General features: G+C 34.5%; 1 protein-coding gene across 1 annotated transcript in view; it reads right to left on the reverse strand.

Annotated features, from left to right (window-relative positions):
- Positions 1-7,085: 7,085 nt before the first annotated feature.
- The window catches only part of KNDC1 (kinase non-catalytic C-lobe domain containing 1), a 55,768-nt gene continuing 35,239 nt past the window's right edge, over positions 7,086-27,614 (reverse strand). The window contains exons 10-30 of the mRNA XM_065746709.1: positions 26,518-26,676; positions 26,092-26,169; positions 25,301-25,391; positions 24,979-25,141; positions 24,054-24,886; positions 23,786-23,930; positions 22,948-23,039; positions 20,733-21,136; positions 17,514-17,607; positions 17,171-17,268; positions 16,688-16,899; positions 15,633-15,746; positions 15,070-15,217; positions 14,645-14,821; positions 13,323-13,538; positions 12,904-12,986; positions 11,510-11,660; positions 10,143-10,265; positions 9,972-10,031; positions 9,175-9,332; positions 7,086-8,950 (exon numbers count right to left, since the gene is read on the reverse strand). Of these exons, the coding sequence (XP_065602781.1) occupies positions 8,719-8,950; positions 9,175-9,332; positions 9,972-10,031; positions 10,143-10,265; positions 11,510-11,660; positions 12,904-12,986; positions 13,323-13,538; positions 14,645-14,821; positions 15,070-15,217; positions 15,633-15,746; positions 16,688-16,899; positions 17,171-17,268; positions 17,514-17,607; positions 20,733-21,136; positions 22,948-23,039; positions 23,786-23,930; positions 24,054-24,886; positions 24,979-25,141; positions 25,301-25,391; positions 26,092-26,169; positions 26,518-26,676 (3,831 nt within the window). The 3' untranslated portion in view covers positions 7,086-8,718. The remainder of the gene's footprint in view (positions 8,951-9,174; positions 9,333-9,971; positions 10,032-10,142; positions 10,266-11,509; positions 11,661-12,903; positions 12,987-13,322; positions 13,539-14,644; positions 14,822-15,069; positions 15,218-15,632; positions 15,747-16,687; positions 16,900-17,170; positions 17,269-17,513; positions 17,608-20,732; positions 21,137-22,947; positions 23,040-23,785; positions 23,931-24,053; positions 24,887-24,978; positions 25,142-25,300; positions 25,392-26,091; positions 26,170-26,517; positions 26,677-27,614) is intronic.

A 27,614-nucleotide genomic window follows, 5' to 3' on the forward strand; every position in this document is an offset into this window, starting at 1 on the left:
ATGTACTGCTGTTGTTACAGAGGCAGGGTTACCCAGCAGCAGATTTATCATTATTATTAATTACTATATATAAATAAAAGTATTGTAGTTGAAAAACAACCAAGTTTCAGGCAAGCAAATCCTTCTTCTGCAGTCACTGCTGTCATACTGTAACTGAGAGGCTTCTCTACGGACACTTCTCAAACAAAACTGCTCAAAAGTTTGGAGTTGGTTTAATTCTTTATAGCCTAGCAAGGAAAAATTTTAAACTGCTACTTTAAAGAGAATAGCTTGAGAAGGGACTCTAGAAATGATCTTATCTCCTGGAGTAACTGGAATTAGGTGCACTAATATGCTTTTGGATCTGGGTTGTTTTAGGACTACAAATTATACAGGAATATAAAATACACCTATGCAGAATAATGTTCATTCATAAATCCATGAGTTCCACTGGTTTTAGCAATATTCACATCATTTGGACTGACAGTTTGATCAGATTATAACAGTGAAATACTGAAACACCTTAAAATATATATATATTTTTGAGTGTTATGATGTCAGCAGGGGAATAAGACATCACACATCAGGCTAACCTGGGACATCTGTCACCCTTTGTGCCCATCCTGGTCTATGCTCTACAATGCTGCATGTGTCTGAGCAGTGAAAACATTTTACTGATTCTTTATTCACCTAACATAAATTGGATTTTTGTACTGCTCCAAAACCAGTCTCTTTATATTTATGGGAATAAATGTTACCTATTTCAAAAATGGGTTTCAAAGCTCTTCTCCATTTCGTATTTCTAATTATTTCTTCCCCTTTTCTGTCTTTCTCACATGACACTGTTTCTTCCTTTTCTCTTTATTCCAATCACTTCCATCAAGTACTCTGAAAAGGTTACTATTAAGTGAGGAAGAAAACTTTAACTCAAAATAATGCAGAACTATAGCAACAGAGGACAACGAACCCTCTGCCTTTACTGCACGCCAAAGCAGGGGAGCACAGGCATGTCCTGACATTCCCTATCAGCTTAAATAAGGGAAAATCATATAGTGGAGGAGGATAGGAATAGCGATAGGTAAGATAATTAACTCTACACTCACAATATGTGATTCGGTCTCTGTTTACCACAAGCAAAGCAGTGTACTCCCTTTGACAGGCTTCACAAATCAAAGGAAGGTAACTTGAAGATTTAAAGATTTAAGATTAAAGGGAGCAGTTACAAGTACGTTCGTTTTGCAAACGGGATACGAAAAGCTTCTGCTATTTCCGTCGGTTCCTAATGAGCAGACTTTACACAGCCCTCTGGAAAGACAATCACATTTCACAATACCTTTGCTCACAGCGCAGCGTATAGCAAGGCTCTCTTGTGCCATCTCCTGGTTACATAAGACTTCGCATGCCGGAATCTGCCACACGAGGGAAGGAGAAAAGTTAAAAGTTTAGTCGAGGCAGTGATTTTCCTGGCAGTGAGAGAAGACAGAAAGAACTTGCTTTCCACTTCCCCTGAACATACAGACGTGTGTGGAAGGCTTTTGCCTCTCTCCTGTTCATAGAATTGTTTACTGTTCTCTACTGTTTATTGAATTATGCACTTTCCCATTGCATTAATGTACGCATACAAAGGAAATTCTGTATTCTTCTATAAACATCTCCCATGCAACTTCAAGTACAGTCCATTCATCTATTCTATTGCTATGTATCAAATATATGAAAACCTTGAAAATCTGTGGCTGTGATATGATGAAATTAATAAATTGACGAACAATATTCTCTGATTGCAATTAAGTATTTTAATTTTGGTCCAGCGTGCTTTACTGAAAACACAGAAAGGACTGATGATCACTGCTGAATCCCTCTGCACTCTCGGGGGCAGGATGTGCACGCTCACAACAATTTGATCTGAGCTGCTCTCACAAATCTACAGGAAAGGGGATCCCATTGGTGAGTATCCTATTCCAGTGCTCAACCAGACGCTCTTTAATGTAAAAACTGAAACAGAACTGATACTGCTTCCAAATTAATTTGGAATATTTCTTGCCTTAAACTTCACAGAGCATGGAGAAAATGAGCTCTGTTTGTCACTACAAAAAACTTTTTACAGCAACATTTTACACACACACAGTCCTACTCAACCCAGATTTTCCAGGTAAGTCTTAATTCTTTTAATCTCTGTGTTTTTGTTTGTTTTTTAAACATATTTTATTGCTGTCCTCTAGACTCTCTTGTTTTGCCTGTATATTTTTTAAATGCAGTGTCTAAATGGTAAACTCTTCCTGCAAATATCCATTAGTGCCAAATAGAGCAAAATAATTACCTTCTGTCATATATGGCTCTTTCACAGTACATCTCAGGTCTTCCCTTTTTCCTTCTTATTTTCTTCATTCTGGAAAACTGTACAGATGGGTTCAAAATCACTTTCTGATACATTATGGTCCCAAGAGCTTTTTTTTTCTTCTCTGAATTCTGCAGTTATTTTTCATTTCAAATTTTTACTTTAAAATATAGGAGTTGAGCTTAAATTTAAATCATTATCACAATTATTTTGAGTTTTAATCTTATGTGCTGCATGGATGTGTTTTCCATTCCATTCTCCATATCGTCAGTCAAAATCCCAGATACAACTGGATCCAGGCCCTACCCTAATACAGATAGCCCTACTCCTACTAAATACCCCTTATCTTCACAATTTAGCAAGCAATAGTAATTACTCTTTGAAGAGACTTATTAGTTGCATACTCAACTAACAGCGCAATCACCTGGATATTAAGAACCTAATATATAATCAGGTCACATGAGTCTGTTGTAAAGAGGCTTACAGACTTTAATATACAGTATGCTGGCTCCCTCCCCGTACATATTGGGACAGACAAATGAGACTATTAGGTTTTTTAAAAACTATTTCATGGACAAATGCATGTTAGCATTTTAAATGACTCTCTAAGATTGTACAGATTTCAAGTATCTCTTGTGGTATCAAAGTTAATCTGGCTGATAATATAATTCCCAAGCAATTCCCTTTATTTTACCCTCCCACTTATTCCTATCTCCTTTTCCCAATTTTGATTACTATTTTTTCTCCTAGTTCTCCTCACATTCTCCCTAAATCGAAAGTCCAACACCGCCAAGATTATCTGTTTTGCTCCTTATTCACTATATAACAGATTTAATCAGTTTTTAATGATCTAATACATTGAAATTTGCATGATAGCCTCCCATTCTCACTCCTGGCTCCTGATTAACTTTGATCACAGCTTGCATTGTTGAGAGAGTAGGCAGTAAAATGGCAACAATTCAGGCTTTATCACCACCTCACAGTTATCTATCTCTCTTGGTAAGCACTCTATGTAACAAAATTTCTGAGGAATCCATCTTTACTCTTTTGCTTTTCTATTGTTGGCAATAGCATTTTGTCAGTCCAGTTTTATTCCTAACCTGCTATGCTATTTTTTTTTCTATTTTTCTTGCTAATTCACCTCTTCTTTTTTCCCTTGCTTCTACCTTTTCCAGTACTTTTTTTCTTTTTTTCCAAGTTACTGATAAGCTCATGCAGTCAAACTATTCAGATAGTCCTCTCTTCTTTGTATGTGAGTGGGCTGTTTGTATATTTAAAATATGGCCTGTATTGGAACCCCCTCACACCTGTGGTGTTTTTTTGTTTGTTTATATGTTTTTAGGAAACTTCTCCCTGTGTGTTAGAATCCCTTTCCCATGACCTTATGTACTAACTCCTTGAGTGTATTGTAGTTTGCTTTTTGAAGCCCACTGATGTTGTGCTGCTCATCTCCTTTTTTTCCTTTCAAACACGAATTCTATGATACTTTTTTCTCACAGTAACTTTCTTTGTGACTGCTTCCTATGTTCAGACTTTCTAGTTGAAAGTCTAGTTGCTAGTTGCTCTCTGTCAATCACAGAAAAGTCTGAAATTGTAACCTGTTTGTCTACACATACTCTTTCTGGTTTATGATCCTCTACAGAACCTATGGCACCTAGTTCATTTAATTTATGCACAGGATAAGATATGTAGATTCTAAAACAACTATGTGCAATATTAAGTTTTAGTATATACTACTTGCAGTATTCTTTCCCTTCATCTTTCCTTCCTGTGCATTCTCGATCCTTTCAATACTTTGTAATGACATTTTGTCATGCAGTTGACCTTCATGGAGAGCCACACTGTGCTGATGTCTGGAGATCCATATACTAATCTCAGGAGTCACTTGTGTATTTTGACCTTTGCCTTCACAATCTTTGCCCTTTTGGTTCCCTGCATCAAGACACTGAGGGGACATCAAGACATTTCCCCAGCATAAAAAACTATTTATATCTTCCTTTTTCCACCAAAACAAAACAGTAATCCTTCTCTACAAGCAGCTGATTATTCCCACCTACCACACAGATCCTCGCGCTTGTCTGCGTTACATACCTTTTTATTCTGGCTCATCTTTTCAAGTTGTCAAGATCATTTTAATCTCAGTCCTCAGCATGCTTGCAGAGCCCAACAGATTTAATTCATCTTCAAAAAACAGAGCATGATAATGAAGGCATGAAGAAGCACCAAGTGCAGGCAGGCCTAGCATATACAACCTTTAATTTTCACAAGCTGCTGTCAGTCATTTAGTGGTTATCCAAACAATGGCAGACTTGTCCCTTTTACTAGTTTCTTGTCCTAGTTCTGTTCCCCTAGCTTGTTTACAAAAGAACACAGAATATTTGTTACATAAGTGAATAATTTACTACTATTACTGTTTATGAGCTTTATGAGATATGAACACAAATGAGCATCAAAATCTCAGCAAATAGATGCTCAGGCTCAACTGTGCCCAGTCAAGCCTTCCACAGTATGTCTTTTTGATAATGATAACTCTCATTATCCAGTACTCCAAACCCTTCGTTTCATTATGACGTGAGTTCTACCACTACAAAACACAATACTACTTAAGAATCTATCCAAAACCAGAATATATTTAATCTAAATAACGCCAACATCAGGTCAACAAGACCAAACCTCAAATTAGAATTAAGAATTAATGAAATAAGAAGTAATCTTACAGCTAAGACCCAGGGCAGATTCACAATACAGTTTAGATGATTATCTGCAAATTTCTTACATTTATGTTTTTAGTCAGTAAATGAAGACAAAATATTTATAGTTGAACAATATCTGTTAGTAAATCACATCCCAAAGATGACTTCTCTACCTATTAAGTTTGATTTATGGGATTTGAGTTTTCAAACACTGTTTAAAGCCACATTTCCAGAGCTTTCAGATTCCTTCTCAAACTCCAAATGCATTTTAAAATAACTATATAGAAAGCATTTTTGAGAAAGATTTGCTTAAAAAGAAGGAATGTAAGAAGAAAAAAAGGAAAGTTTTAAACAGAATGCAACAAGTTTTTGTATTGTAAGGATGAATACACATTGGATTAAGTTTAAGCATCTATAAGGGAGGAAAATCATTTATCTACAGTCTTTCTATCAAGGACTGAAATAACAACCCATATGCCTACCACTGAAGGATTGTTATATTCCTTCTCTTCAAATTGTAGTTTATTCACTTGTTATTTAGAAACAGATTTCTTAACATTTTAGTCATTTGCAAATCACTTACTGAGAAGTTATGTGTCTGAATTAACGCTAATGAAACAAATCCAACAAGAACGTAGAAAACCATGAAAACAAAGTTGAGAAATGGTTGAAAGTTTTCCAAGGAAAGAAACCTGCCAAAATCATGAATCAGCACTGATTCATGAGATATTCTCCAGTTTTAAGGTCTGGGCTTCTATAGAATATTTCCTGAGAATCAACAGAATCCATCCACATCTCCTGACAGGCATCTGGAAGTTTTGGAGCTTTGGATCCTAGAAACCTGCTTTCAAACAAGCTAGTGTAACTAGGACACAGTTCCCAGCACTCTTGCAGGAAAGTCCTGAAAAACCCAGAGATCCTGGGAAAGAAGACCTGCAAAGGTACATAGAAAGAGCAACAACACACAGGAATGAGCACAAGGAATTGGAAAGGCTCCCATGGAGAATATTTCATTAAAGAAACTCCACAAATCATTTTCTGCAAAATGGATGTCACAAAGAAAAAAAGATGAGTGAGGGATATGTAGGAAAAAAGAATTAGAACAGCTGGTGGCAATTCTGGCTGATAGCATAGGCTCAGTTTTTCCAAGCACGCAAATTTGGTGTTGGAATGGAAACTTGGGGACAGACTGCATAGTCCCTTATTTATGCAATACAGTTACAAATGCCAATATTTTCTGCCAACTAGATACAACTGAACTCTCTGCTTTCACACGTTATGTCCTGTGTTTTCTTTTAAAGGGACATTCCTCACAAAGATAGAAAAGTTTAGCCCAAATCCTGCTGCATGTTAGTCATAAATAAGCAGTACCATTAGATGCTAGACATAACTTTATTGAGAAATCTGTGTCACATAATATAAGATGTGCATACATCTGTGTTTATGGACAAAAGCAGACTGGTTTCCTTGCAAAAGTGTATTTTTTTTTTTCTGCACAGTACATATTTACACTTGTTGTGATTGTAGGGTGGTATCTAAATACAAAAACTTAAATATTTGTTTGATGAAAACAACCCAAAGTAGTACCATACCTCAATACTATGCATTTACAGCAACATCCTCTGATACACTGAAGCATTATGCAGAAGATACAAAATGACTTTTAATTTCTTGTATAGCACCAGTTATTGTCAAAAAATAAAAATGATATTTTCTAGATGTACTAGTTCCTTTAGATCTTGATAAAAATTGTAAGACAAATAAGACCTAATTAATGTGGGTGCAAAATATAAATGCGAAGTAAATCCATAAAAGCAATTTCAACAGCCTAACTGGCAACTATACAAAATATATTTACTAAGATAACATGAACAAGTTTGTGTTCTCTACATTAGTATAGCTTATGCTGCTTCAAATTGTTCTGTCTTTCATAGGCAAGGCATGGCTTTAAGTAAATGCTAGATTTTTGATGAAGAACTTATTTCTGAAGATAAGGTTATTGTCATGTTCTATTTTCATTGTTCACTGTATTATTTAAATATAGGAGGTAATGATTTAATGTTTTCACATCTGGCAATTTTTTAGAGAAATAATATTTAAATTTCTTAAAATAGAAACACATTTTTCTTCCTCAAACGTAAGTAGGAATACTATAATTAATGACATGTTAAACATATATATGATAAGTAAACAAAAGAAATCATCTTAAAAGTAGAAAAAATGCGAGAAAATGCAGTTGAAGACTGAGTTTTCCAGTGTCTAAACCAGTAAGAGCACTAAAGTCAGTCTAGTGCTAATATATTAGTCTAAAAAATAACAAGTATTTAATGATAAGAACAGACGTACCTTGTGTTCAACTGAGAAAGATGAGAAATAGAAGGCCTGTGATGGTATGTATTGCCATCAATGGCATGAGAAAAGGAGAATTTTTTTTCTCTTAAACAATGAAAAAGCTACAATTTACCACGTAGACATGCATTTCTGTCAAATAAAATAGTACAATCTGAAAAATACTACAGATGTGCACATTCCCATCTTTCTCCATCATTAAACCATGCCAAGGCAATTAGTTCACATTTGCTTTTCCCAAAATTTAACTTTCCTCCTTTTTAAGACACATTCCTAGGACAGAGCTCATTTTATCTGTTTCTTGCCCTTTCCCACTTCTCTTCCAATACTGTTGTTGTTTCCTCTGGTAGAATTCTTAGTAATCTTAATTAACTTGTAGGTTTAAAATCTTGACCTTGCATAAACCTGGGTAGCTCAACCAACTTTCTAGCTAAAGCATCACTTTTCATTGCTGTTTAAGTATTTGTAAGCATAAGCTCTATAAAATAGGTTAGCACCGAAGTTTTACAAGATGCATATCCAAAGTTAATACAGTTATCATGTATTTAATGCTGCTGGAGCACTGCAATTTACAAGAGCAACCTCAGGAGCAAAAGACATAACCAGATGTGCCCACATACATACATATACAATTGCCAAAGTGATTCTTGTACCAAACACAGAAAAAGAGCAACTCATGTTTATCCTCTTCACAAGACCATGGAGGCAGCAGCAAAACAGCAAATTGGTAATATTTAGATTCAGAACTTACTTTCATGTGGAAACAGGTCAGCTCAGTGACAGTAAAATTAAAAGAAAAAAAAATTACAACACAGTATTTCTTTCCTTCCATAGTATGCCCAAATAAAAAGATAGCCAGTTATTTAAGCAAGCATAGTTTTAGAATACTCAACACAAAAGCAAAGTCCAACAGTCAACAGATAATAGAGGTGTCCCTGAATTATATGCACACTGTGACAGGATACAAATGTACTACGTTTATATAAAAATATATTCAACATTTAATGAAATATAGGCTAAACAATCCTAGGCCAATTTTGCAACAGGAGATGCAAGTATAACTTGCTTCCACAGATCTTTTCAGATATTTTGCCTGAAGGCTAATTATTATTTTTTTTATGCAAAAGGACAGTGCTAAGATTGGTCTCTCTTAACTTTTACCTTTATCTACTTGCTAAGGAATCATACTCTGTTAGTCAGCTTTTTACTACTCCATATTAAGTAATTTACCCATTTCAAACTGAGATGATATTTTAAGTCAGTGCAGTTAAGTATTTGCTTGGGAATTGGTTCAGGAAGTAAAGTCACTTTGATCCTGTTTTATACTCTATACTTGGAATAGAACAGATGAAATGTAAATAATTACTGAAATGTTGCCTTCATTCTGCGCAGCGTGTCCTGAATTTTCCGAGAATGTTTTTCTGCTGGTATATGATGGAAGTTGGTACAGTTGTCAGCTGCCAAAGCAGAAATATCTGCATCCTTAAAACGAGTTATTCTTTGTCTGAGGTAAGATTGCAGCTTGAAATCTGGTGTAAATGTATAAGGATTCTCTTGAAATGCATGAACTTGGCTCACAACTTTTGCAATATTTCTTGAAAGAAAATATGATAAAAAGAAATTAGTTTATCTTATTGTTGACAGAAGAAAAAAGTTTAAAGGAAATACAAAGGCATTGAGCAATTACTTCTATAGTATCCATCCACTCAGTGTGATGTCAAAATGACTGAAATGATTTAAATTGCTAGATGGGAAATGCATTAGCTCTCATTATCTCATTAACTAATATTCTGTCTTACGTATAGTTAAAATAAATACCTAAGTTTAGTCCACTTGTGAGCTCCATTTGTCATTGTGAATCCTCCAGTTTCAAGTTGCTGGACATGCATTGCTAAAACACGGGCTGATGGAATTGTTGGAAGTGTTTTGAATCTTTCTCCTTCCATCAAACACAAGCTGTCACTTTTTAGAAACACCTATTATGAAGATGTACGCAAATAATGTGTTACATCTAAGGGTAGTCTTTATAAGAAGTTCTCCACTTCAAGTGCTGAACACTACCTATCAGTTTTTCCATACATTTTAACTGTTACCATTTTAGTTGAAGACAATATTTCAAACTAGTCTGTTGGCAAGCATTTCAAAGTACAGAAATAGAGAATTAACTTTAAACAAAATACTTTCTTTGTGCACTTTTCAATTGTTCTGGTTTACAGCCAAAATTGCATTTTAGAATTTTCATCCATTTTTGAATCAGGTAGATCAATAAAATAATGCCTGTGCCAAAATCAACACTTAAGATTTTTCAGAACAGATTACATCCAGAAAAGTACTGCTGAATTCTTCAGGAAAAAGTGTCTAATTTCCTTTGTATTCTTATGTAATTTGCTTTGAAATGACTTCTTTGATTCTCAGTCACATGGGATACATTTTTGCAAAAACGGTGAAAATGTAAACTTGGACCAAAAGACAACAGTCCTGGAATAATTTAAAATCTCCTTTGTAGTTCAAAATAATAATTTTGGCTTTCATCCTGTAGAAGTACACTTTAGTCAGAAGCTGAGTCTTCTTCAATCCCAAATAAATATTTTATGTTGAAAGAATTTATACTGTACCTCAACAGCTTTGAGTTCTTCCATTATTTCGGCTACTTTTGCAGGTAAAATTTTCCAGGCCTTACAATAAAAAAAACAAAACAAAACACATTTTTGTTTCTTATACTAATACACATATTTGAACAAGATTATTTTAAACAAAATAGTTACAAAAGAGAGTCCCAAACTTACTGGTAACTGTCGGACAATAAGATTTTCCAAGCCTGCTAGGATTTGCATCGCAGTAGCAAAATTTCTTTGTTCATAACAGGATTTTGCTATGAGAAGAAATTTGGATAACAAACTCACTTGCAGCTGGAAAAAAACATAATTAAAATACACCTTTTTTTTTTTTTTTTTCAGCTCATGTGGATTTAGAAGCTATCACATACAGTCATTTCCTAGGAATATACTTTATTGCTGCCTGAGCTTTAAATTGGAAATTAGGCCTAACGATTCCATGGAATCAAGTATCCTTGCAAGTCTGGGAAGGTGCTAAGCCCAAGGTCTATTGCTGGTAATTTCTCAATTCTATTGCTCTTACAAGCCTGAAAAGTCACAAAAAGAAAACTCCAGGGGGAAGATAAAGACTAATGTAACACTACTCATTGAAATATGCTCACATACAGTGCTTGGTACTAGTCACGCACATTTAAAAGCTGTCAAAACACATTGATTTCATATGACCAAGCAGTACCATATCACCTGTTAGAAAAATATATTTTGAATATATTTTGCTAGGATTTAAAACGTTTGTTTAAAATTTTCTATCTCATACGTGTTTAAAAAAAAAATTAGAAATAGGGAAGACCAATAAAAACCCAATAAATAATCCAACAGAAACAGCTGTTGGATTTGGTTTGTGACCTCTGAGAGAAAATAAAATGTGAGCAGACAGACTGAAGTTTTTCACAGTGGTAAGAAAGGAATCTACTGGTAGCTGCCTAGTACAAATAGAGACACATATTTAGCTGAGATATTATTCAGTTCAGAAGCCAAAGCACTGATCAAGTTTAATGAGTAGCTTTCATCTAAACTATTAAAAAGGTATATAAGCAATATACACAATTCTGAAATTTCAGTTAATAACAGTATTCAACTGTTTGGTTTTGACAAATAGTAGCTGCTCAGACAGAAAACTATATACTTTCAAAATGTACTATATCATATTAAACTGCAAAATGGCTAATAAAAATAAGAAAAGTAAAAGAAAAGAAGACAAATTCTCTTTCAGAAACTGCTATCAGAACTGTTGACTGTAGTAAACAGTCTATAGTAACTCCACCACTGTTTTGGTCTTTTCTGTCACTGAGATTCCTTTGTTAAAGTCTTTTACCTCTTCTCCTTTCTAACATTCTATTAGGTATTAAAACCTACAAAACATCAAAAACATCAAAAAGATGCTCCTAATGACAGCAAATTAAGTTGTTAACTGCCGATTCATAGGCACATTTCTAAAGAGATCTTGCAGACTCTCTACACAGCATTATATATTAATATACAAGTATTCACATTAACAGATAAATATTTCATAATAACACAACAAAACAATGACAAACCTTAGATGTATGACATGTTACAATTTCAGCAGCAACCCAGGTGCTGATACTGTCTGCATTTCTTAGTAACTGTATAAGATACTGGTCTTGTATACTCTTTGATAGAAACAGATTACAGACTTTAAAGGAAACTTCTTCAGTAGAAACAGCTCTATAAAAAGTGTTGGAGAAAAGACAAAGGTAAGTCATTTTGACTTTGGATTTTCAAGGAAAATTATGATTGTGAGGGAAAGATACCAAATTCTAATCATTTACAATAATTTTGCAGTGCTTGTAGATTTACAATCATTTACAAAGTACATAGGGAGCGATGTTACTTTTTCTTCTTGTAATTACAAGATACTCATATATGATTCATAAAAATTGCATGCAGTAGACATTTCTGCATATGAAGACATCTTCAATATTACTATGAATTAAAACAAACTGTTCAGGCAGAAACACAACTAATAAAAAAACAGCCAGTAATTTCAGCTTACCTAAAAACTGCTACCATTAAAGTGGCTTCACACTGTTCCCCCATCCCTGAAACCCAAATCAGTATAAACCAACTGATTTAAGCTTTGCCCTTCAACAACCCATAAAAAATGATCCCTAGACAGAAAAGCCTACTATGGGTAATGTTAATAACAAACACTAATTAGAAACCAGCTGAATTCACTGAGTGAACTAGAGCAAAAATCTGATATCATTGACTCTACGTGACCACATAAAAGCATTAATTACCGTTTAGCAAACAATGTTAAATAGGTTGGCAACCATTCTACATTTGAACTACTAAAGGAAAACTCTATTATACCTCTGAAAACTGATACTTGATCTAGCTTGCAGTACAAAGTGAATATTACACAGAGAGGTTGTGGAGTCTCCATCCACATTCAAACCCTACTGCACACTAATCTCAGGCTCTAGCTGGCTTTGCTTAAAGAAGCTGGGCTGAACTACATCATCCTGGGAGGTCTTTTCCAACCCCAGCTATGCTGTGATTGCAATGATCATTTCCATGCATGCATACGTTATCAAGGAGTCTGTTTCAGTGATGCTAAAATTTCTTTCCTCAAAAAACAAACAAACAAACAAAAAACCTCTGAAGTGTCTTCCACAACAGAAGACTTCAGAAACACTTTGTGCTTCACTTTAGATTCCAAAGATATCATCTTGCATACATGACCTGCCCCATACACGTACATGCATAGGTATCTAAATATACATATATATAAAGTCTTCCAAAATCCAAAAATCTATGTAGGCAGAATATTACGCAGCCAGTCTATTTGGTCAAAAGAAAATATGAAATATTTTAAATATTTATCTCTTTCTGGATTTATTAAAGGTGTAACAATAAGTTAGTATACATGAACAAAATAGAGGAACAGTTAAAATAAGAAACTTACTTCTGTACAGCAACACATTTATCTTTAACACCAAGTGCTCTTGAATTCAGAAAGTGTACTGGATGACATTTATGAAATAATTCCTAAACAAAAAGAACAAGATGTATCTGTTTTTAGATCCTGCAACTCTTTTAAAATGCTAGAGGATGAAAATGGCAGGTTTCTTTTTTTTCATTCTTCTTTGTTCTCTCTTCAGCAAATTTATCAGATGGATCACTGCCTAAGAATAGTATTAGCCCATTCTACACTTTACTGTAGAGACTTCAGGAGAAAAATGAAACATTTAATCCAAAGAATAATGAAATAGAGGAAGCCTACTAAGCTTGAAATGAGGTAGGAAATGGTAAAGAAAGGAGGCTGAGTATACATCAAGAAGATAGATATAATTTGTACTTCCACGTAAGCCTAATCCTTTGTACCTGTTGCAGTAATGTCAGCTGACAACAAAGCTGTTGCACACTGTATTCTGTTAAAAGATATGGTCCCACTTCATCTGCTTTAGCAAAGGAGACTGGGAATTCTTCTGTAAAACTGTCATAGCATGGCTTTGGCAAAACCGATGAAATAGTGTACAGTCGCTCTCTCTGATAATGTGCAATTGGTCCAATACCTTTGGAAAGTTTCCAGTTAAAGTTCTGTAGAAAAAAATATGTAAAGCTACAACTTCTCTAAAGCCAACATAAGTCTCCCCTTGATTTAACCTTCTGGAATGTTTTGTTAGAGAAATACCTTTGTGGAGGCAAAACTCTTCAGCTAGTCTTCAGCACTAGACCATACATGAACTGGTTTATTCACACTGCTATTTTAAGCAAGCATAATATGCACAATATATGAGCCTGAGCATGAGGCTGCTAGACGTCAGTCAACAACTGGTATTTAAAAAAATCCCATGTATTCAAGATCTCTGCCATACGATAGTATATATTCCCAAATTTTATAATTTATATTAAAATCCTCAGGTCTCAAAATTCCTTGTACTTTTTTCTTCATATCCAACAGTGCTTCCCAAATAAGTACTCATTTTTTCATTATTTTCCCTTCTTTCAGCTTTCAGCATCATTATGATACAGTAAAAATAAAATAAATCCATGCTTTTCCTGTTTGTCCTGCCTTTCTCTGACTGAATATTATCCATGGAATTCTGCAACTTTATCAAGAATTAGTTTCTAAATTCAACTTGAACACTATATGCTTTATGAAAGTAAAGTGTCATTCTGGTCATTTTTCAGAAAAATCTTTTATCAGTGAGTTTACAGTATATTTCAGCTTCTGAAGTTACCTTTCTGAAGCAGACTATATAAAACAGTTAAAAGAGCTCAGATCAGTTTCTGCTACAAACTTCAGAGTTCCAGAAGGAAATTCCTCGTCCCTCAAGACTGCTTTCCTGCATTTATAACACATACATATATACCCAATAAGAAATATTAATGCTTGACAAGTAGAAAAAAAAGGTTTCCAGGTATCTACAACTCAAGAACAAAGAGTTTAAAATCCTCTCTAAATTTGCATGATCTGACCTATTATTACTGAAACAGTTGAGAAGAGTGCATTTAAGTTTTAGAATGAAATCCATATCTATATAACTGTTTAGGCTTCAAAATACAATTTATTTCAAAATATTAAAAATAAAAATAAAAAAAGGAAAAGGAAAGCATACAAAACATAGACCCTGAGCTGGATAGTCAGAAAACAGTATGTGGAAATGTCTTCCATACAATGCAGTCTAACATGCAGAACATACCTTTCTGGACATATCTTCTGAGAGTTTTTTACATATGGAATGCAATGTTCTTCTGTCCTCTTCCACTTCTTCAAATTTCTCCATACAGGAGTACTGCTGAGAGCTGCCACTTTTTCTGGAAGAAGCATCCTCAAGCAATGACAACAAGTACTCACCATACCCATTTAATGGAGCAACCTGTAAATGCAAAAAACGTTAATAGAATACTGAACACAATTTCTCATAAATTATAAGCAAGACAAAAAATACTTATAGGATTCAGGTCTGCACAAAACCAGCCATTTGAACATGTTTGTCAAATATGGTATTATCCTTTTTTGTACTTTAATTGTAACTAGGAAAGATTTTTTCATAACAGCTATCTTACATACAGCATGATTCTTTTTTTTCCTTCTTTGAAGCTTTCATTGAAGTTTCTGCTTTACCTTGGAAGAAATAAATTCTTTTAGGGTACATAAAAGGTTCTCATTTGTTGCAAAGTCTACACTGTAGCAGTCTTCAATCCAAGCCTGCAGGATGTAGAAACTGCGGTTACATATTTTGGTAAGTGATGAAGAAGGATCCAGGCTTACACTGGTAAGAAGAGAAAAAGATTTATTGCATCAGAATTAATATCCAATTCCAATTTAAAAATAAACGTGGGAAAGACTGTATGTGATGTATCACTGACAGCACTTTCTTAAATTCTAATGTTTCATGCCTCTAGAATTCATGACCCTATAGAAACAAAGTTGGCATTGTACTTACAACTCAACACTGAACAACTGGGAAAAGTAACACTCAGAATTCAGAAGATTAAAGAAGATAGCATATTGCCAAATATAGCACTTGCTCCAATTTCCCTCTCACATGCCAAGAGAATCTTACAAAAACAAACATCAAAAACAGAATTTAATTAATTAGTTATTTTCAGAAATAGTTGTTTGCCACTGGGAGGGGAGGGAATCAATTGTGGTTTGATAATATTTTTCATAGTAAATTACTGTACCTGGATAAAGTGCTGCTAATTTGATCAAGAATAAATTGCAAAAATTCCTCTTGCGTGCAGAAATAGCGAAACGTGTAGAGAAACTGCTGCACATAGCCTTCTAAAAATGCATTTCTGTGAAGCACAAAAAAAGCTTCAGACAAGCAAGAACAAAATTTCTTCTTGTGTTAGGGTACAGCAATGGCAAAAATCTTCAGAACATCAATAACTACTGGCGATTTAAATCTCTGAAACTCTTCTGAAAAATTTGTTTTTGTTTTCTTTTTACACATCAATATTTTGATTGTCAACTGTAGAAGTATAATTTTTTTTTTAAAAGAAGCTTCTCTATTTTGAATCTTGTGGAGAATTTTTGATATTTTTATTATCAAAAAATACCTTCTAAGTAGTACAGAAGAACATATTTAATGCCATTGTTTCTATATTTTCATTTGATGCCATTTTAAAGATATATATTTTGAACAAGAAAATATTTCTTGATGGAGACTCATGTGGTACTCCATATTATTACTGGGGTACCTTAGAAGGACACTGCCCTTACCCCACTTGAAGGTTAAAGGACATATTTCTCCTGACCTAGGCCCTGAGACAAGGTTGCAATCTGGATCAGTTCCAGGGATGGTAATGCAAAACCTATGCATTTTCACATCTAGGCACTGTTAGTAAGAATGTTCAAATTATATGTTCTGAAGAATTACTGAACTGCTGGCAATAACAAAACCATGCTTCCAGGGCAAATGTTTGAGCTTAATTTCTAATAAGGATAAAGAAAGATTAAAGTTATTCATTTTTGATTTAGTATCAATAGCTTCAGTTTTAAACCAACCCAAACTTATCAGTACAGCTTATTTCTTATCAGACTGATTGTATTTTGACATTTCTATGTCCATTTCTGCAAATAAGCATGCACCAAAGTAACAATGAACTAGATACAAGTAAGGATAATTTATGCAGTGCTGATCAACCAAGATTTATCACAGAGACTGATTTCTTTTTAAAATAAATATTCCTAATTCCCCTCTCAATTAAGGATACAAATGAAAAGCACAATATACCTAGAATATAAATATGCCATTAAACCAAGCGGTGTTCCAGCCTGCAGAACTCTTATTCCATTTTGATTATTGCATTTCTGTTTCTCCGTGTTATAGTAAACAAGCACTGATGACTCATCTGTAGGAGCCACATCCACGGTGTCAGTTATCCCATTGTGAATGATGGTAGGAAGTACACTGGATTCCACACCCCATTGTTCAGCATACATTATCTGCTCAGAGAGGCAAAGCCATGTAAAAATAAAACAAGAAAATAAACAGGAAATCAACACAAAATGCACTCATCAAAAGCCAAATTGCATTTTTAACTTTTTTTTTTTTAGATCAATACCAGTATGAACTACTTTTAGTTTAATCATTCTTTCATGTTTAATTTGACACTTTGGCACAAACCACAGGTCATACAATGACAGAAGTGGCCAATTACACTGATGCAGTGTTGAAATTACAAATAAAACCAATGCAAAATAAAGTCAGACTTGCCTGCACATACTTCTTCACCAGTTCAAGAAACTGTACTCGTGATTTCATCTCCTGTAGCTGTCCCCTCAATTTGGTCAACATCGATTTAGTTTCAGGACCTTTGGATCAAAAGCACACAAAGCATAAAAACATCAGTTATTCTGTTATGCAGGGAAAAATCCTTAAATGACATACTATACACCCAACAAAGCCAAGTGGAAGGTGTTGCAACTGGGACAGTTCAATCCCAGATATGTCTACAGACAGGGAGAAGAACTCACAGAGTAGTCCTGCAGAGAATGACTAAGCCCTGAAGGACAAGCCATTCTATGATTTTATTACTGGCAAGTCACAGTAATCTTACCTTTGTTTCTTCTTTCTTTCTGCAATAGTCTCTGGTAAAACTTTATGGTCTTTCTGTAATTTTTAGTCTCCATCATTAGCAATTGTTCTAGTTCCTATTTAAAGAGAAAAAGGATTCTGATCATAAAGGTAAATACAAAGTTCAAGTAGGAAACTGAAGTTTTAGGGGGGTTTAGTTACAAAAAGTGAACGACCAATTAGATGAGAATATGCTGTTACAAAAAATGTCTTTCATACCTGTGCTTACTGGAAAATTACAGGAAACATCACTTGTCCCCAGAAAAGCATTAGGTATGTCACAGTTCTATACGTTTTGAACTGGGGCTGGTCTATGTGTGATGAGACAGCACTGAAGTTTGTCTGAATCTACTTATATAAATATGCCTTATGATCGCACTTATCTAGTTGTTTTCAAGAGCATTTAAAAAAAAATTGACACTCAGAAGCCATTCAGAGCCCAAAGCAATGAGCTCTGAAATCACTGTACACCCCAGGAATGCTCTGTTAAGCAGGTGACCTAGATTTGCAGCAAGAACTGAATGTCTGACTGAAAGCAATGGTTTCCAAATCAGTATGGTTGCATTATATTATGCAATCAAGTCAGAGGGCAGAAAGGAGTGCTGCTCTATAAATAAAGGACACATCAATTTTGAAATTCAGTTTAAGTATTTTATATTTATGTGCTTTACATAATTAAAAAATGGAAAGCCGAAATGTCTACTGAGTTATATAACTTAAGCAGGAAAGTATACCCTGTTTATCACAACATATCAAGCTTAATGTAAACATTTATATTTGTTTGCATATCAAAGGTTTCATTAATTTACCGATCAATGAAAATGGGCCATACATGTTCAGTTCAGCTTCTGATTTATTATGGAACAACTAACACTACGTGTGTTGTGGTTTTCAAATGTGGTGGCTTTCGCACTTGGGTCCTAAGCTAACTATGTGACCCAGTTACATGAAACAGCATTTCAAACAGAATAAGTTCACTCTATGCAGAAGAAAGAACTCCCACAAGCAGAGTAATCAGAAAACACATAGCTCAAAGCTAACATTTCAAACAACAGATTGGTAAATAGGTTAGCTATAATGGGATGGGCTTCCTAGAAAATAATTTGAGTTTGAGAAAAATCTGTCACTGTTTTTTTTACAACAGCTCAAAAGGTTTAACGGCATACTTCATTAGCAGCAAGTCACAAAAAGCCCTGTGGATTTTTAAAAGAACTACCATTTACATAGTCACCATATCAAGAATAGTGAAAGCACAGAAAAGCTATTATCAAGATTCTGAACAGAAACAGCTTGCTTTTATTTAAAGGTTTGTTTTTATTTCAACAGTTAAATTGAAAACATGTTGTTGACTAAGAGAACATAAAAAAAATAGGAATCAGAAACAGCAATTTTCTGATGTTTGGAATCTGATGGTTACTTGAGGAAGTGGCTTGTCCCTTATAGACATTTTTGATTAAGCCACACATTCAGTTTTTATTTGATAAAGTTCTGCATTCCTCTGAAGTGCATTTTAGCTTTATGAGACACTTCTCTATAGAGTGTTGCTTAGTTTGGGGAACAAAGTAATCATGGAGTGATTTCGTTTAAATGGGAAATTTGTAATTTTCAAACTATTCTGAAGCATGAGGTTTAAAGTACTGAAGAGCAGTTCCCTGAAAGTATGCAGAATACTGGCAGAAGGAAAAGGAAAAGAGAAAAGGAATGAGAAGTAAAGCTGTGGGCAGAATATGAAAGACCTTTGCAGGTTGGATGCAGAGAAGTTTGGTAGAGATTGACAAGTGGCTTGTGAGATCTAGAGAATCAGCTGGGCAGGCAAAAGAGGAAAAGGGCAAAGGCTAAGGGAGAAGGCTTGGGGCTGCAGAGAACTGAAAGCAAGCTTATCAGAGTATAGGGAAAAAAACCTTATTGTGATGGCAGACTTGGACTTCCCCCTGGAGAAACAGCAGCCCTCAATAGCTGACCTGCTCTTGCTGCGCTGCAATGACTTGAACTGTTTTGCCTGATGTGTTCTGTATGAGGGAGAGCTAAATCAGCAGCTCCTGGACTGGAAATGATGGGATGCAGGTGACACAGTAGCTTGTGGAAGTAGTAATACAGATGTGGGTGAGGATGCAACAAGTGGGGAAAAAGGTTGCAAACTTCTATTTTAAGAGAAAACTAAGCAAGCCTCAAAGCTATTTACATTATTTTAAATAAAAATCAAACTTTTCAAAATGTAGATAAACCTGCTGAACTTTATAACTGCAAAGAACTATCTGTTTAAAAGCTATGGAGTAGAGCATTATTCAATTTTATAACATTTGATACTGTCATCTTTGATTCATAAATATCTTGCATTTTGTGCTGCTGCTGCTGCTTTAAACATGGAAGGATAGACTCGAGATGGACCAGCCTACATTGCAAGGCAGGCAGAACTTTCCTCCAGCAACTCAAACCACCTTCCTGCTCAAACCATTCATTTACCAGCCTTGCTTTGGCTGTCATAATCCTCCTGGCCTGAAGAGTGGATATGTGTTTTCTCTGCTACATTTTACAAATGAAAATTAGCTACTAAAATAATTATTTTTTGAGCTTCAACTCTGGCAGAAAACTCCCTATGTTTTCATATTGAGTCTATTCTACTTTTTCAGTATTTTTGTTGAGATAGCACATCATTCCCACTAGCATTTATGAATTGTTAAATATGTCATTTATTTTCTAAATAAAAACTTGAATCATCCACGACTGATGGAGTTTGGAAAAATAGCACTATTTTATGAAGGTTTTCTTTTCTCAGGTTAAATGCTCAAGGCTTAAATTTTGGTGCAATTGGAGCATTATGATTTAGTGTTCTTATTTTAAATACATCGGGCTTCACAGAATATGAGCGAGTAATATGCCAGCAGAAAAACGGAAGATGTTGATGCTAGGGTAATAAAAGATAAAAAAAAATAGAAGTGCAAGAAGTAGCTAACATTTGAAACTATCTTTTGTTGACTTTGCCATAGCAAAATGTTTAAAAAACATTTTTAACAAAAGATTATATGATGGACATTTTATACAATATTATTAAAAATATCGTATTCTACTGAAGACCTTGTATATAAATGCAACAGAGCAAGTATTTAAGAGAAGAAAGTTGTGTCTAAAAATACAATATGTTGTCATACTTTCAACCACTAAGTAAAGAGATACCTTAATGATTTTAAATCAATGTACTCACCACTTTTTTAGCATCTATACTTTGTGATTCATTTGATTTCTGCTTTCCAAGGCTTTTCATGTAACTATGAACTTCTGAATCAAAACATTCAGCTCCATAAAATGCACTGCTCCAACCAGGACTACAGCGATGAAAATCAGGTAGATTGGGAGGCACAAGGTAGCTGTTTTCAGCTGTCTTTATCACAGCCTCTTCCTCTGGCTCTGCATTTTCTTCTGCAAAGTCCGGACCAATATAGTAGCCATTACTTTGTAAACATTCTTCATCTTTTTCTATATGGATTGTGTTCTGCAGCCTTGATTCTTGTTTGAAATTATCTGAGGGCATCTCATTAAAATTCATTTCAGCTAATGATGCATTTATCATAAGCTCATCCTTCATGTCAAAGGTAGCTTCTACTTCTCCTTAATGGGGAGGTCAGAGAGAAGAAATAATAGGCATGCTGTAATGTATCCTTCGTTGAATTAAACACTTCACTTAGAAAATGCAGTTATGAGATTACCTATGTCCTTCTAACAGTGCTACATGCTTATTTGGGCTTTGTGCTTGCTTTTTCCCAGCTACACGGTGTAAAATACTGACTGTTAAAGACATTTCAGAATCAAGTTTTGGTCAGTAGATTTATGGAAATTAGAAAATTCATTCTATATATGTAAAACAAGCACTTAAACAAAGCATAGCATGGGACCTACTAAACAAACAAACAAACAAACAACAACAACAAAAACACCCAGACCTGTGCACATATCAGCAAAAAGCTTAGCTTTTGAGTTATTTTCCATATAGAGGTCTCAAAGTTTTTATTCCATGCAGAGAGGGCAAGAGTATTTGACATAGCCAATGGGGACATATGTTAAGCTTTCTACTCCTTCAGGACTCATTCCCTTGAGCTATGATGGAATTTCTCTGCAGTTATAACAGCTACTACCCAACCTCAAGGGACTGTGGTGACAGTCAGAAGTTGTGTGATGCTGACAGGCATTTTTATGTCTGCCATGAGTCCCCCTTCTCACTTGAGAAATCCTCCAGAGCTTGGATATGCCAGCCTCGGAGTCAAATGGACCTGAATTACTGGTGCAAAAAAAGTCACATACCCCATGGGAAAGTCTGGCTGTACATTTGCACTCATTCTGGGCCAAAGTAGAAAACTGTAACATAGCATGGCAGCAGCCAAGAGCAAACTTTCAAACTGAAATTTTGCCATAGAAGTTAAATGACAGCAAGGGGGATAAGGTGATCTGAAAAGAACACCCAATATAAATTTATTCAAAACAGAAAAGTATGCAAACTTAAAAATAGATTGAATAATATGTGCTTTATGTAAGAATACTTGCAAACATGCTGGAAAGGAGATTTGGAACTACTGACATAGGCAAGATTTCATAACACATTTTACAGAAATTCATAAGCGAGTCGGTGCTTTTTTAATTTTATTTTATTTTCAAACTGAAGCTGCTGAGACACTCAAAGGATTTTCTTACTGCATGTAGTTATCTATACACATATTACTACCTTCACTTCTCTCTGTAGTTAGATACATATCTATGATATACTGCAGAGTAAATTAATAATATATATTGCCTAAAACTAAAGATGTCCAAATATCAATATGGTACAACTAAGAACCTCGGCGAGTACTGCATGTTGCCCCTGACATCATCTTTCAGTTTGAGCTAATCTTAAAAGAAGTACAAATAAGTGCTGTTAGAATTAACAAGGATATCAGAATAGATTTTCTTTTTCATAGAAATTACTGACTGTTCACTTTAATAAAACAAAGACCAAGAACAATTCTTTAAACATTGTGTTTTTTTCTTTTCTAAGAATTGCTCTGCTGTTCCTTTAACATATGCTAGCTATCTTAAAAATATTAAAGACTCGTACAACAGTAATCAAATACGAGATGCCCATGAATACATCATGTTTTAATAATGGGATTTACCAGTTCAGTTTCTAATTCAGTTACTGAAAGAATGAATATTTAGTAAACTTTCAATCACAAAATATTATAGGAAAAAATGCAAAGCCAGCTGTGAAGTTCTTCAAATAAAGAATGAATTAATAAATGTCAATGACTGCCCTGAAACTTACAAGGCACGGCTAATGTTCAGATTCATTTATAATGTTTGCAAGTGTTAAGGTGAGTGCTTTTCTAAACACCAATCTCTCCCCTGATAAGATTCCCTGCACAAAGAACAACAAATTCCCTTCTCACCCTCAGCCTGATCACTGCTTGCCAAAAAGCTGTCAGATTTCTTCAGATCTTGGAATACACCGCCACACTTTGAGTCATCTGCCTCATCTATGCTGAAAATACATGAGGATTGGGGAAATGTAATGTTTCACATCCTTAAGGTAATAAAAGGTGGCAATTAAAAACTGTATTCAATGTCAAAGAATATTAAGTATATAAATTCAACTTATAAATTCATTTCTGTTTACAGAGGATCAAACAAGAAAGATTTTTATTATTTTTCTGGCAGATAAGTAATTGAAGATGAAATAATATAAATGAGAACGAATTAGGCTAGTGTTTTCCTACTTAACAGGTTTACAAAAGACTGTCAGGAGGATCACTAAATCAAATGAAGTTTAAATAAAATATTTATAGCAAAGAGAAATCAATTTCCTTGTTCTTAGGTGCAATTAGAACAAAAAGATGTATCAAAGCAAAATTATTCTTAACTTAATGAGAGTTTGAACTAATGCATAAAAAACTGAACAATGGGAATAATTTATTTCACTTCTGACTAAACAGCCTATTTTCAGCACAACTATGAATCTCTCCATATTCAATCAAGTTCAGTATTTGATCTCTATTATTCAGTTATCATAGGATGGAGTTACAAACAAGCTTAATAGGAAATACTTTCTGCTAAATTATCAAGTACTATTTGCTTTGGATAAAGACATGAAGACAGGGAAATAATCAGATGGCAGGAAACAAGTAAAGACACCTAAGAGAGAAGCAGCATATCCTTTCCTATTTCTAGGAAGTAGGAAGAAAAATATTAAATGGAATTATAAAGGGGAAAATTTTGAAAAACACCTACCATAAAGGTGAAGCTCTTTCTCCATTTACTACTTGATAGAGATTCTCCAGTAATTTTTCATCCCAGTAGAGGTCACAGAATTTCTCACAAATTTTGTCAGAGAACACACCAAACTTGTTTTCCTTTAATGTTAAAATGAAGTTACCTTGTTTAAAAACAAATAAACAGCAATAAAAAAGTAAAACTCCGCAAATGAAAAAAAGAGAAAAAATACATTTCTAACAACATTTTTACTTATCATATAATATACAGAAAAAAACAAACATACCCATATCAAAAACTTCAACTCCATTCTCTAGATAGCCATCAAAGGCAAACTCCTCTTGTATAAGATGAACCACTTCCTGTAACAAAGTGTCACTTGTTCTGCTTTGCTGGGACTGGACTTCTACATCAAAGACACAAGAAGCCTTTCCATCCACGGAGGTGGAAGGTGTGAGTCCTTGCTCAGAGAAAATACTGCCTATGTTGGTAGCACCCTTGATTACTTGGCAGTTAGTCTGAACAACTTGGCCAGTTTTTCCAAATGCATTCAGTGTATTAATAGTCTTACAGTTCTGCACTTTGAAGAGCGAGGAGTCATTTTCTGTTTGCATGCTGAGTTTGTAACTTGCAATAGTACTTGAAAGTAGCGCTGGCAAACTATGAGAGCAATCAGAAGCAACCCTTGAATGAAGAGGCTTATTTGGTATTTGCTCTGATACAGCTAAGTGCACTGGTACAAATGTTAAAACTCTTTTCTCTGAATTCTGTTTGAGAATGATGTTATTTATATGAAGAGAATTAGGAGACGTAAGAGAAGTTAAGGAGCTTGAAGGAACTTCAGATAAAATGTTTCTTTCTTGTAGAATATGTGAGGAATCAGATGGTAATGGAGTTATAGAAGTAAATACATTGCCTGACTTTTCTAAAGACATCTGCAACGGGTGGCCTGGAACTTGTAAATGACACTCAGGGATTTCAGATGTAATATCAACTGTATCTGTGTCCTTGATTCCACAGCTTTTAGAGCCTTCTACGTATCCTGATTTGTTGTGATCAATGCATTTTTCTTTTTTCAACTTTTCCTTGAATTTTTCAGTAGCTGGTGCATGAACGTCTCTGAAAAGGAACAAAGAGTTTTGACAGGACTGTACCAGTGATGTAACAGTGAAGTTACAACTTTTACTAATTTTGCTTTAGGATATACTAACTTTGTTATATTTGAATTTTGCTGCAGAATGATAGGCTTGAAGTGTGTAGCAGGAGAGGTGAATGCAACAGGTAATTCAGCTTTCCCACATTTTAGAGAAACCTGGCATGGTACCGGTCCTTTAACTGCGATCAGTTTACTTTCACTGGTAATAGGTGTAAATCCTAAAATAAAAACACAGTTAGATGAAAGATGAACAATATGTAAAAAAAATGCAATGCAATTAATTATCAACTTACAAAGTAGAAGACCCATTCACTTGACACTGAAAATCTCATACAGAGAACTTATCTAGAGAATGAAATATATCACAGGCTTCTTACCTAGGCTTGATTCTGAAGGCATTTCAAGTCCTTCATTTTCAATTTCTAAAGCTATAGGATCTGGAGAAGAAATTGTGTCTTCTTCAACAGTCTAACAAGAAAAAATGTCCAAACTGAAATTATTAGCATGCCATTGTGGAGAACAATGCACAAAACTCTATAGAATGGTAGAGCTGTTTATACATCCTGATAACCTACTTTACAAGAGAAGAACTTTTAGGCAAAGGTTTTGACCAAGTAAATTTCCAGAACTTGCTGAACATTGTAGACTGTACATACAGATTTGAAACATAACCAAAACATAATAACTATATATTAATGTCATGACAAAACTGCTTTCTTTTAGATTAACTTCAGAATTTCTTATTAAAAAGCACATATATCTTTGCCTTAATTCCTTAACAAGTAGTGCTTTCCAACTACAAGCTCATCATTTGAAGACTTATTTTCATACTTCCTTATGTACATCCCATGAGCTTACATAGCTGCAAAAATACATAGGTAAGCAGACAAACATATATATATCAGACTACTAAAATTAGAATGTCATTTCCATGTCTACTTCACATTTCTTCAAGGAACATAAAATTCTTAGTAATATCTAAATACTTTACTGTTAATGTTCTCACAAAAGCAGTATTTACAGAATACTTGAAACTTTGAAAAAAAAACAACACAAACAAACCAAAAAAAGTCTCACTATACTTGAAGAGGAGAAAAATACAACAGGAACACCCTTTAAAGAATTAACTGAATAAATGTAGACAATTAAGAAGAGGTGGAATTCATACCTTAAGAACAGATTTATTCAACAGTGCCAAAATATTTCTGCTGTTCACTCCCTGTTCAAGTAAATAATGACTGCATGTCTGGAAAAAAAACCCAAACATCATAGTCTTCGGAGTAGATAAGTTTTTAAGCAAGTGAGATATTCTCAGACAAGTACAAAGTCAAGGTAGATAGTCATTCAAACTTAATCCAAGTTTAGAACATCTTATGAACTTATTCTGAGTATCAATAATTTCAATATAAATTAAAAACACACCCCTCCACATCCCTAGGGAGGTCACTTCAAAAAACAAACTCAAGAATGTCTGGCTATCATTTAATTAGATATTAGGTTATTATAAGAAAGAAATGAATATCTTGATTTTCAGTTCACTAAGATGGGACTTCAGACACAGCAATTTCAAATAAAATTGGTTAAATCCAGTAACCTTAATTGCATCAGCTATAGAAGGTCTTTCTTCAGGATTTTTTTTGGCCATATCCAGAAGAAGGTTTTTTAATTTTCTTGGCAATGCTAGTTTGTGATTAGCTGAAATGCTGTATTTTGCTGCCATCCACAGCACCGCAGCGACACTGTAAATGCAGACCTATTGGTATAACACAGGAGAGAGGTAAGATGTAAGCAGTCAAAAACAAAACAAACAAAAAACCTTCCTCAATACTAAATCCAGAAAATTGCCCCAAATTTCCCCTAATTCCCCACAAAATAACCACCAGCACTTCCTAAGTACAGATGACACCTGGCTTCTGAAGAAGCTGATTTCAACTGTTATGCATGCAGGGCCAGTAATAGTAGCTAGTTTTCTACTGCTGGAGCAACAGACATAATTTGTCTTATTTTTGTTTATCTAGGAAAATTATTCAGGAAAAAAAAAAGCTTTTAGAATCATTTTGATGAACTCTATTCTCATATAAAAATCTATTGCTGCAAGCCTTAGTGTTCTACAATAAAGTCTGGCCAGCAGCAATTTACTCTAAAAAGGTCATGATAATTCAGAAAGAAAATGGCATAAAGTAATTACAAGCTTGCCAGTAGAAGGCATATTTTACAGAGAAGATTACACCTATCAGAAGAACTAGGCATTGTGTCTTTATTTTAGGAATTTTTGTGCTACCTCCAGCTAGACCAACTGGAGTTGAAATGATGGCGGACCCTTGAAAAGTGCTTGATCTTCAAAAGCCTTCTTATTTTATTTGAAAAATCACAATTTTCAGACAGAGCCAGAATTAGACTATTTAATGGTTAATTCACATATGCTAGCATACCTTACAAATGTAATTTTCAGAAAGTTAAGGCACTGTACTTTTTTACATTGCCTATGAATGGCATTAAAAAGGCTCAAGGCATCAAACCCAAGCACAGTACTAAACAATGTGGTCCAAACAATGTTTTCTAGCACTCCTTAGAGCCAAGTAAATGACAAGGAAATTCAGTATAAAGAAACTAACTTTTTAATCATTCAAGCTGCTGAACAAAAGCTTGTGGGTATAAGATGTTTGAAATAGGAGTAAGGAGCTCTGACAA

The sequence above is a fragment of the Cyrtonyx montezumae genome, unplaced genomic scaffold (genome assembly GCF_038088225.1).
Source record: "Cyrtonyx montezumae isolate F1298 unplaced genomic scaffold, pur_monq_1.0 scaffold_4, whole genome shotgun sequence".
Taxonomy (NCBI): Eukaryota; Metazoa; Chordata; class Aves; order Galliformes; family Odontophoridae; genus Cyrtonyx; species Cyrtonyx montezumae.